This window comes from Corapipo altera, unplaced genomic scaffold (genome assembly GCF_003945725.1).
Source record: "Corapipo altera isolate COAL_440 unplaced genomic scaffold, ASM394572v1 57, whole genome shotgun sequence".
NCBI classification, from domain to species: domain Eukaryota; kingdom Metazoa; phylum Chordata; class Aves; order Passeriformes; family Pipridae; genus Corapipo; species Corapipo altera.
Genome location: NW_020884905.1, coordinates 6,451,298 through 6,463,462, shown reverse-complemented (window position 1 = coordinate 6,463,462; position 12,165 = coordinate 6,451,298). Strand labels below are relative to the sequence as shown.

General features: G+C 47.2%; 1 protein-coding gene across 2 annotated transcripts in view; it reads right to left on the bottom strand.

The window, feature by feature from the left end:
- Positions 1-8,873, bottom strand: part of NEGR1 (neuronal growth regulator 1) — a 224,384-nt gene extending 215,511 nt beyond the window's left edge. Inside the window, exon 1 of one of the 2 annotated variants that reach the window (XM_027651572.1) lies at positions 8,546-8,873. In XM_027651572.1, coding sequence (XP_027507373.1) covers positions 8,546-8,715 — 170 coding nt within the window. In that variant the 5' untranslated portion in view covers positions 8,716-8,873. The remainder of the gene's footprint in view (positions 1-8,545) is intronic. The other variant, XM_027651571.1, reaches the window with a different exon arrangement.
- Positions 8,874-12,165: the final 3,292 nt, after the last annotated feature.

Here is a 12,165-nt window from a genome sequence, read left to right as displayed (position 1 = left end):
TGCAGAGGCCAAACCCAACCACCAAACAAAACATCTGCATAAAGTGCAGAAGGTCACTAAATGCAAGTACATCTGAAATCCACAGAATCACACACTGCTTTGGGTTGAAGAATTTCTTCCTAAATATCCAATCTAAATCTACCCTCTTTCAGCTTAAAGCCATTCCCCCTATTCCTGTAGGACACAGGATGTCCTGTCATCCCATCTTCCTCCACCCTTGTCCCTTCACACCCTCACACCCACTGTCGGCAGCACCGACCATTCTTCCTCTTACTGGGGAGAACAGGCCAAACTTCTCCCCCTTTTGCCTTGTGCTAATGCACCATTTCCTCTTGTAGCTGGGCTGGAAGAGGCATTTTCACTCACAGCTCCCTGCAATGTCCCAGGAAGGCTCAGCCCAACATGTCCCCCCAGCCTGGGGCTGCCACGAGCTGCAGTCACCCCAAATGACCCTGGCATCCACACTGAATTTGCAGGCTGTGTGTATCTTTAGCCCATGCACCTTCACACTACCAGAAACATAACATGAAAAAGGTTTATACAGGTTAAAAAAAAAGTCACAAATTAAATACAAATAATTAAATTAATTTTAAACTGATTTCAGGCAATGTGCAGGACTCAGTACTAACAAAATATAAAAATAAAGAGCTGTGACAAAAGCGATATTTGTTCTCTCTTCTCTCGCTCTTTAATAGTCTCTGAATGAAAGGTCTAGTACAATTTTCTAGTCCACTTGTTCCAGCCAGGGGAAAACTGCTTGTCGTAATTAGGCCACTTTCATAACAGATTTCCTCCTCCCCCGACCTCCTGTGGTTGTGACCAAGGCTCCACACCTGGAAATTGGTGACCTATTCTCTCCTCTCTGGTTGTTCCCTCATCATCTTCCCTCCTCTCCAGATTTTGATCCCCTATGCTCATGGTCACAGGTCAGGGACAGAGGGGCAAAGTTAACAAACTGCAAGAAAAATCTACCAGAGAATATTTGGCTTTGTGACCATGGAATCTGTAAATTTTCCAGAGGGGCTTCCCTGGGTGACCTGGGATGGTGCCCTGTGTCCAGGTGGGAAGCCCCAGGACACATCCAAGCTTCAGGGTGGGGCAAAGCTTGGTGAGGAGAGGGAACAAACCCATAATATCTATACCAAACTATCTCCTCATGAACACTGCAGAGAGTAAACAGAGCTCTCCAATCCCAGGGAGTCTCTCAGATGATCCTTGTGTGATTCCCTGGAAGGGTGGTGAGGCCCTGGCACAGGTTGCCCAGAGATGCTGTGGCTGCCCCATCCCTGGAAGTGTCCAAGGCCAGGTTGGAGGGGGCTTGGAGCAGTCTGGGATAGTGGAAGGTGTCCCTGCCCATGGCAGGGGGTGGAACTGGATAGGCTTTAAGGTCTTTTCCAACCCAAACCATTCCATGGTTCTATAACATTGGAAACAACACAGTGGTTTTTTAGCCACAAGGTTTTACACATCACAGAAATACCTGAAAGAGAACCTTAGACTTGTCAGTTTTTTCCTCCCACTGTTTATATTAGCACTTCAATGACATTTTCAATATTTAATTTCAGATTTACTTAATAACTGTCTGACCAAGAATTACAAAAGAACTCCACTGCTGGAGTGGGAGTGTGGTCAGGAGTTAGGAGGGGCCTGGTGAGTCCAATCACCAAAGCTGTGCCTGAAGTGCTGAGATGCAATTTAACTTATATCCACATGACCTAAAGCAGCAGCTGGACAGTGAAACACTTCAACACTTCTCTGTGTACAACACATTTAAGGGACATGATTTTGCCAGTTTCTTGATTTAATTCCCATCATTAATTCAAGATAATTATGACATAACACATCAAGATAAATGCATACATATTTTAATGAATTAATTGAAATTCATAAATATTATATTACACCACCATATTAAATTTATAAACAAAAGTATTTAGCATGATTATACAGATAAATGCTTTAATTATTGAATTATTATGTATTATTTTATTCCCTAAGCAACATAATACCTGCAGAACTCCTGTATCTTTAACTCCCACTGGTATGAGATTTTTCATCACATCTGTTAGAGTACACAACTAACTCAGTGCTTCATAAGCACAGATCCCAAAATACACCAATGTAATAATGTAAGTCCTTTCTGAGACCTTCATATCCGGTTGTGCTCATTTTTTAACTAATTTCATTTGTCTGATCCAAATCCCCCATTAAAACCTGCTCTGTTATCATGGGTAGAAAAGGAGTAACAGAAATGTTGCCAAGTGAGTTACATATTGAAGCCTGCTCAATAACGGTGAGTTCATCTATTTAGTCATTGCTGCCAAGAGCTTTCAGAAGAGCAAGAGATGGAGAAACCTCGTTCCAGCATCGTTTTAGTGTTCAACAAGCGTTCTGGTGGAAGGTGCCACTGCCCATGGCAGGGGACTAGAACGAGATGATCTTTAAGGTTCCTTCCAACCCAAACCAGTCTGGGATTCTATGATCAGAAGATGCACAGACCAGAGCTGCCCAGCCGGGTCCAAGTGGGACCTTTCTGCCCTCGCAGTCAGCCGCCTGAGACATCGGCTACGCTCAGTTCTTACACAAGGTGACAAGAAGAAAGTCATTTAAGTTTCTGTTGTCTGTTCATCAGAACAGCCCTTTGGAACAAATCCTGGTTTTCATTCCTTATTGACTCCTTGTTTTGTTAGCTCCTCTACATAACAGCTGAAACTTTCACCATCACTTAAAATGATAAATTATTTTAATTTATGCTGAATTTATTTATTATTGTTGCACAGACAAGAGGCAAGTACTATAATGCGCTGTTTAATAATTGGTAGGGATCGGGAATAGGAAAGCCTTAAGCAAACAACTTCATTTTCCAGGGGCTGTGCACACGAGTTTGCACATACCAGGTCACGTTTCAGGAATGAAACTTCACATAGACAAAGAATTTGTGACCTTGAATTGCACACAGTACCAAGAGTATGGGCCTTAAGAACTGAACCTTTGAAAACCATAAAGGAAAGAAGAAAATATTTATATTTATTACACTCTCCATAAACACATCTGCAGGTATTCATAGCTGCACCCTGCACTGGACGGACTGGGATTCTGGGATGCATATAGTATCTCAGAATTCTAATATGCTGTATAAACTTGTTATCCACCTGCTCTTCCTACTGCAAAACTTCCTTTCCAAATGCCCAGTTCTCAGTAACAGGAATGGCAACAGATGGGGAATGTTTGGTAGATGCGCCATCGGTTTTCCATGACGCTGTCACTTCCTGGGCAAAGACTCTCAGCTATAAAGGGTAGCTCTTTTGGAAGAGAAGGCAAAACTGGTAAATCCCAATCCCCAAAAGTCACTGGCACCCCAGCAATTTAAATATTAATTAGGCACCACTGGGCACCCCCACCATCACAGTCAGGAAGCTCTGTCCCTCCCGAGGGGGACAGAATTCCCACTCACTGCATTTGAGGCAATAGCACTCCCAGACACCAACAGGCACAGAGAGCTTCTCCTCCCATTCTCTCAATGGTAACTGCCTCCACTAGCAGAAAATCTTATGGAAAAGAACAAGCTGAGAAGCTCTAAGAGCAGCCAGCAAAAGAGACAAATGGTTTCAGATCAGCTGCCACGGACATGCCCAAACCTTTCAACAGCAGTGAAAAAAACAATAAGACACACCCCTGGGCAGAGCTCGTCTGCAGACACAGCCCATCCTGCCTCATCAGGGGCTCACCCAAAGTGTTTGGGGACAGCTCCAGATCCCCACAACCTGTCCTGCCTTGCCAGGAGCTTATCCGCAACGTCTGGCGACTGCCCCAGGTCCCCAAGGCAGGGGAGAGTGGACACAACACAGACCCAAAAGTCTCCAAGGTGCAGTGAGAAGCAGCCAGGCTGCACACAAAGAATTTCCAATTCAGCAAACAAACTAAAAAGCCCCAGACCTCCTGAGCTGTGACCAAAAAAGACATTCTCTATAATCACCCTCCTGAGGTGACCATCAGCTGCCCAAACCTTAGACAACATTCATGGGATGGCCAAAAGGGACAACTGTGGGCAAACACATGGATCAATCAGTTCATTGACCTGCTCACATGGCTGGCCTAAAAGTGATCCCCGGATTTCCCAGCCAGGTTTGACAAGAACCCACGTCTGCTCTGTGATCACAGCTGGACACAGATATCTGCTTTCCAGCTCCTCCTGCCAGCCTTTGGGAACATCACGGATCCCAGCCTGAGGTTTAACTCTTTGAAGCGAGTAATTCGCAGTATTTTACAGACTGCAGAGCCCATGTTACCTAAATTCCTCTATAATCATATACTGGTAGAAAGATCTTTTGCTTTTTCAAAACCATGACAACTTCTGAAGCTCAATTTGCTGCAATGACAGAACATAAAGGTACTATAAAGATGCTACCAGGTAGAGTTACCTTCATTATCCATGAGCTTCGAGAAAAACAAAATGCAGGATAAAAACATTTGCTTTCTAGAAAAAGCCCTTTTGATCATCTTCAGCACATTTTGCACATTCTGATATCCATGAGGACTCAGGCTCCAAATGGCAGGTGAGGTACATGGGGACCGCTAAGACAACATCCCTGTTTCCTGCGTTATCTAAAGCCACAGGGGCCACACACACTCACATCAGCTGTAACCGAGATCAGCATCACCACAGGAAGGCAAAGAGGAATTCTTTTATTTCTCACAGAACCAGAAATGCCTCTTGCTGCCACCCCAATGTGAGCTCTCCACTGTCCTCCCCACATCACCTGGAAGGGGATGAAGCCCTTCTCAAGTGGAGGTGTCTCATACCCCCTGGGCATCCAGCCCTAGAACGCGAGCCCTGCTCCCGACTCTGGCTGTGCCTGCATCCTGTCAAGTGCTCTGCATTTGTCACCTCTCCTAAAACACTCCCCTCCTGAAATCTCCACTTCTGCTGTCAGTGAGATGGATATGCTGGAACACACAGTGATCCCACTCCTTACAGAAGGTCTTGGAAAGGGTCATGGGAGAAACCCAGCTCTGAATATACAGCTTGTTCCCTGCATTTCTAGCAGTCCACAGTGAAGCAATATATTCTTCTAATAAAATCATGGGTTTATAAGTTACTCTCTCCTTCCTCATGTGTTCTCAGGAAATCTTAACAGGCTGCCTGGGAAGAACAGGATGGAATACTACTACTGAAAATGAGCGGCTTCCCAACATTATTCTGCCACGAAGAACAACCACGTTACTGACGTGATTTCTTATAACTTAAATAAATACAAATAGTGTTGGGACTGCAGGGATCAATCGCCAATTGAAATCAAACAAAAGGGACCTGGGTTTAATTACTGAGGCTACAGAAATAACTCATCACAGACAGAACTCCTCAGCTAACAAGAGCTTTTCTGTAAAATCCCCTTGCTGAGGGTGTTTCTGTACTAAACCAGGTGTCCAGTGACATTCTTGGCAAACCTGCTCTTCCGTCAGTCCTTCATGAAGGGCCACGTGGGTACTGTGCCTCTGCCAGCATTGGGAACTGCTGGCCAGGGAGGCCAAGGGAGAATCCCAGCATCCCAGTACCACCTGGGCACAGCAAAGCAGGACCCAGCCCCACGATGGTCCTGGTCCTGGCAATGGGGCTGGAGAGGGCACCCATCCCAGGGGTGCCGTGAGGGTGAGGAGGAAAGGGGTTTGGATGAACAAGAGCAGCAGACAGGAGCGATGTTCCCAGAGCACCAGGCAGGGAGAGACGTTCCCAGAGCACTGGGCAGAGAGTGATGCTCCAAGAGCACCAGGACGGGGATGATACTCACTGTGCTGCTTCTGCAGCACTAAATAAATGCTGTGGTGTTTGATACTAAATTGACTAATTACACTGTTATATGAGTTAACTATTTCAAAATGAGGGAGCCAAACTTATTTATTTTACTCCGTGTTAACACACAGAGGATTTTACTGGAAAACCTCAGCAGTTCCAGGAGCCTTTATTGCTCGTCTTCAGCAAAGAAAATGAAAACTTCACCTGAGAACTGGGGCTGGCACCTGGCCCACCTGCCCCATACTCATTCAAACAGGCTACGTGCTTTCCTCTGACATATCAGCTCAAAATGAGACTTGTGAGTAAAAGTTTCTCCTCAGTTCAACACAGGTAACCCCATTTATTCACTCTCCTGGGGAGCTCAGAACATGGGGTGATGTGTAATCCAGCTGCTCAAGGTCCTCAGCCCCACGCAGGGTCCGCGCCCAAGCAAGGGCACTTGCAACGCCCCTTGCTGGGGGCTGGCTCCACCTCAACACACACCCCATAAATCACCCTCATCTTCTGACAGCCATGAAAATGCTGACTCAAAGCCATGGGAGTGCCGCCCATACTCCAGCTTTAATTATTAAAGCAGGATGCTCTTGGCACAGTGCTGCCTTGGTTCCGAGGGGAAGAGGCAACGTTTGAAGCCCTCTCAAGACCGCTAAAGCAGAGAAGGTGGTGCTGAGGGGGGAATCAACACATGCTGGCCACAGGGAGCCCATGGTCATCTTGCTATGAGAGGCTGGGAACTCCGGAGCGCAGTCAACTTTGGACACTGCGAGGCACAGTCACTGGGAAGGGCTGAATTCAGATGGCTACAGAGCTGGAAGGAACTCCTTTTCCAGCACCCAAATGGTTTTATCCAGCTCGCTGGAATTTGTATTTAAATAAAGAGTCAGCTTCCAATACTTAGGATACTAATAGCAATTATTTTACTGAATATTGAAATTAGTTTACGATACAAATATCCAGTGAGGAACACTCCCAGAGAAGCTGAGATGCTGGGCAGTGGGAGACTCGGGATAACAGGTTCTGCCTGGCTGCTGCATGCTCTTCTCAAAGTGTTTGCTCCCACAGTGATCCTGCACTGCCCCTTCCAAGTTACAACACTAGCCTAAAACAAAATAATCCCTAGTTTAAAGCAAGCCTGCTGAAGGCACAGGAAATGAGAGAAGTTAATCACAGGGCATGAAGAATGAAATCCAGATGTAACACTCAAAATTCCAGCACCTCATCCCTCTGTCCCAGAGCTCAGCAGTGAGGTGAACATTTCCTGTAGCAGCACCTCTTTACAAAACACACACACACCCTTCCTAGTGAGACCAAAGTGATGTTTGCAGCCTAAAGCTCCCATTTCGTTTATGTAACCTATCCAGCTGCATCGACACCGAGTTCCAAACACAACCTTAGGCCTGGAAAGCTGGATATGCTCCACCAGAACCCCACCGGTAGATAACATTGAGAGCAATCACACCTGTTTTTAATGCTGTAGTTTTAAACACATTTATATCCTAATAGCATCTAGTACTGATTATCTGTCTTAACTGCTTGTGAACCCACCAAGTTACCTTCTCTGCAACCTGTGAGCCTGAAGCAGTATAAAGAAACCACTTTTTAAAATTATTATTTCCTTTGATCCTCCAGTTGTGCTGACAGAAAGCACAAGGACTTGAGTACGTCTCAAAATACAGAGTATAATTGAGGTACACATAAAACCCACTTGTCAGCTGCCCTACATAGACATCTACTGTATTTTCAGGAGCTACTACACCAGGAGCAGCCTGAAAACGCTTCCAAATCTCTACTGAAAATGCTTCATGCAGCATTTTACAGCAGACTGTAGGATCATTGAAAATGCTTATGGATAAAACACACTGCAACCTGGAGATTTCAGTGACAGTCCAACAAAAATAATACAGCCTGACTTCATAGCTGAGAAGTGCTGCTAATTAAAAATCAGAGATTTATCACCAGTGAGGAGATTCAACCCACTACAACCATATTCCAGAGAAGGAGAAAATATGGGGTTTTAGAACTACAGAAAGATCATGGCAAAAGTACAACACACAAATAAAAAGTTAAGAGTCTGAGGGGCTGGGGGAATAATCAAGTCAAGCAGAGGATTAATGAACACAAACCAGAAGGAAGGACTCGAGTAGATTAACTATGGTGCCCAACTGCTGGTAAACAAATTTTGCTCCAGTCAAGTAATGAGGAGATATGGGAGCACAAGGTCCATTATTAGGAGAAAGAGGAATAAAATTTCCTCGTGGCATAAAGCATGGCATTTCTCGTTGAGAAATACAGAAATATATCTCAAAATAAATAATAATACCAATGTTAATGCTTCTGGCAGGGTGTAATCGTCCTCTCCCTGCCACAGTCCAGCGCTGCTCACTCTGCAGAGCTCCCAAACTGCTGCCAGAAGCCAAAACTGCATCATTTCACCCCAACAACCCGTTTCCAAACTTCTAGCAACAGACTGGGCTTCCTAAATAGAGTTAAAACAGGAGAAACCGCGGAACGAAACCACCCCGGGAGCGGGCGAGCAGCCCGGAGCTCTGGGGATGTGGGTACCGGGTGGTGACAGGGATAACTTCCCGCATCACCGGGGCACCCCACAAGCATCCCCGGGGGAAATTCCCGCCGCCGCATCGTCCCCGAGAGAGGTCGGAGGCTCCCGGCGGAGCCTTGGGCATCTCGGGGATGCTGCGGCGGCGGGGACGCTCCGTCCCTGCATCCCTCCCGCCCGCAATCGCCTCCTACCTAAGCACCGCCGTGTCCCCTTTCCTGACCACCAGATTGTCCACGGCAGCCCCGGGGAAGTCTCCGCCCGGTGCAGCGAATCTCCCGGGAGGAAGGAACGAGCAAAGGCCGAGGAAAGCGATCGCCAGCCACTGGTGGGAGCCCCCGGCGCTCCGCACCAGCGGCACCATCTCCGCGCCGCGCTGGTCCCGGCAGCGGAGACCGAGCGCTGCTGCTCCCGGTGAGCTCGGCCCCTGGTCGGCACCGGCGGTGGGGGACCGGGAGCGGAGCGCGGCTGCTCCCGGGCGGCCACCGCAGCATCCAGCGAGGAGGGCAGCGCGCCCGCTCTGCGCGGCGGCTCCGCGGCGGCGGCGGGCGGTCCCCGCTGCCAGCCCGTTGCCACGCAGCCGTCGCCTTGGCAACCGGCCCGGCGGCGGAGGGATGCTCGGCCCCCTTATCCCGGGCTTCCCGCTCCGCCCTCCTCGGCATCCCGGCTCGTGAAATCCCCCACCCCCCCGCCTCTTCCCACGGGCACCACGGACCCCCCACCCCCGCCTTCCCAGCCTATTGCTGTGCCACATCCCACCCGGCCCGCTCCTCCGGCCCTCTCCACACAGAATATTTCAGAAAAATTGGCCACTTTGCCAAAAGCCAGCGAGTCAGAGCCTGTGCTGAGGCGGCAGTGCTAGAAACGGCACCCGCGGCTCCACGGTGAGAGTCCCCTGGGAGCTGCTAGAATTTCCAAACAAACAATCCAGACCTTTCTGGAAAAAGGGTCGGCCACTCTGATACTTCCATTTCCTAAAATTATTACTAGAAAAATTAGTCCAGATAGAGATCTTCTCCAAAGAGCAAAAAATCCACGAACAGATTATTTCCCAGAATTCTATCTACCAGGATATCTAGAGATCTTCACCCAAAAGCAAAAATCTACCAGGGCATTTAGAGATCATCTCCAAGGGACAAAATCTACTGACAGATTATTTCCCAAAATTCTACCAGGAAAGCTGAAAACCTTCATCAAGGAGAAAAGAAAATCACCAACAGATGATTTCGTAAAATTCTACCAGGACATACATTTAGAGATCTTCACCGAGGAGCTAAATATTCACTGACCTATTATTGCCCAAAATTCTTCCGGGATATTTAGAAGCCTTCGCCAAGGTGTAAAAGTCCACTGACAGATTGTTTCTCAAAATTCTACCAGGATAACAAGAGATCTTCAATGAGGAGCTAAAAAACACTCACTTATTATTTCTCAAAATTCTACCAGGGCATCTGGAGACCCTCGCTAACAACCAAGAATCCACTGACAGTTTATTTCCCAAAATTCAACCAGGATATGTAGAGGGCTTCACCAAGGATTTCCTAAAATTCTACTGGAGATCTTCAATAAGAAGCAAAAAAAAATCCCCTACAGATTGATTCCCTGTAGACACCCAGGAATGAGGAACTTCTTTCCTCCTGTGGTCTTCTCCAACACACACACACATCATTCCCAGCCTCTGGCAAACACACTGAGCAGGGAGTTGTGGTTGCTCCATTTGTTTACTAAACACCCGCTTTCCAGGATCAGCCTGAATCCCTACAGGAATTACTCCCCTCTACTGATCAAGAGAAGTTGCGTAAGCACTGTGCTGCTGTGGCACAGGAATTGCATGAGTGCTCCATTCGGGCAGTTCTGAGCATTCCCACACTAAATTCATGCACATCTGGCCCACACAATGTCGGGATTGTCCCTCACAGCAGCTCTGCCACCCCACGTGTGCCATTTCCCCACAGTTCTCTCCCTTTCATCTGCTGCCAGGGTACGGATTTTTCTGGTGCACCATTTTCCCCTACCCACAATTTGCATCAGAAGGATTTGGGAGTAGAATGTTCCAAGTAAAAAAAAATCTTTAATAGTCACGATGCTTCCACTGCGTGCTCTGTCGGTAAAGCCGGATCCCAGTTCCTGTAAGCTCTACCCTTCATTACTGCATTCCAAAAGACCTTCCCAGCTGCCAAAAGAAATTCTAGTGTACACAAAAGGGAATTCTTCCTCTTCTTCTGCAGCACACGATACTACAGAGTTTCCTTGATAAGGAAAGAGAAAGGGGAAGAGAGAGATTGGCTCTCACATGGTGGCTGGGGAGGCCTCGCTGGCATTATTATCACTGGAACACAGTGATGCCTTTTTCATGTTAAGCACAACTGCACAGTGACACAATCCCTGTGTCGCACACACGCAGCTGCCGCAGCCCGTAGTGCCCAGCCATCGACCATGGCAGCAGGAGCCTCCTGCAAGTACAGCTGAAACATGTAGTATTCAAAACATTGTTAGGAATGCTTCTGAGGCAGCACCATGCCCTTGGGAATGGGCTGGGCACACGACATGGGAGCTCTCACTAACAGGGAGTTGTTACTGGCAGGTGGAGCTGTCCCACACACATGCTGCCACCTCTCCATGTTCACAGATGTGCAATAACCTCCCACAGGGCCTTTCCAGCTCCTTGAGTCAGCAACCAAAGCACATCCCATGCCAAACACCTGGAAATGTAAATGTCCAGTCCCTAAAGAAGGCTGGAGAGGGTCTCTTGTCTTGGCAGCAAGAGGAAGGCAACATGGAACCACATGGGAGTCAGTTTTCAGATGTGAAAAACTTCACAGGGCTGTCGCATGTCAGAGGCTCTTTGAATGTTCTGGTACATTCAGTACTCAGATCATCCACAGAGAGATGGGATATAATAGTTGAGATCTAATTTTAGGGAGAGCTCTGTAACCTTTAATGAGTCGCATGATGTTGCTCTTACTTGACCTTAACAAACAATCAAATAACTTGCTCTTCTTTGAACAAGAAGAACAAAAGACATGTCCCCAGCATCATTCTATTAATTTTGCAAAAGATCAGATAAATTTCTATCAACAATAGCTAAGATGAAGCTTTTTATTTTGTTTTGTTCATTTTTAGATTCATATCCCTGCCTTTCAGGCTATTTGCAGATCAATGGAAAAACAAGCAGGTCAAAAGTCAATAGCAGTTACGGCAGTCAAGGTTGCTCTAGGGACTGAATCCTTTCATCTGGATCTCCCGCACCTGCCAAGTCCAGGAAGCTCTCAGGGAGACAATGAGTTGAGCCCCCCCAGATCCCTCAGCCACTCATGCTGCTCCAGACCCTTCCCCAGCATGGTTCCCTTCCCTGGATATGCTCCAGCCCCCCAATGTCTTTCTTGTCGCGAGGGGCCCAAAACTGGACATAGGACTTGAGGTGTGGCTTCACCAGTGCCCAGTACAGGGGGACAGTCACTGCCCTGGTCCTGCTACAGGCCATGATGTCATTGCCCTTCTTGGTCACCTGGGCACACACTAGTGAGTGCACACTTCCCATGGAGACAAATCTTGTCTTAACAAGAATTTCTTGACAGAAGTCTTCTTGAAATCGTTGTTATTCAGTTGCATATTTTTGTTTAGAATCATTTCAGAAAGCTAAATTTAGTTGTTGTTTGCAAGTATTCCTTCAACAGTTTGCACAAATACTCAAGACTGATTCCCAGACTTCACACTTGGCTTTTTGCTTCGTTTCCTTCTGTGCGTTTAACTCTCCTGCACCCGTTCCTTCCCTCTAGTGACAAAAGATGGAAACTGAACGACAGAAGTAATC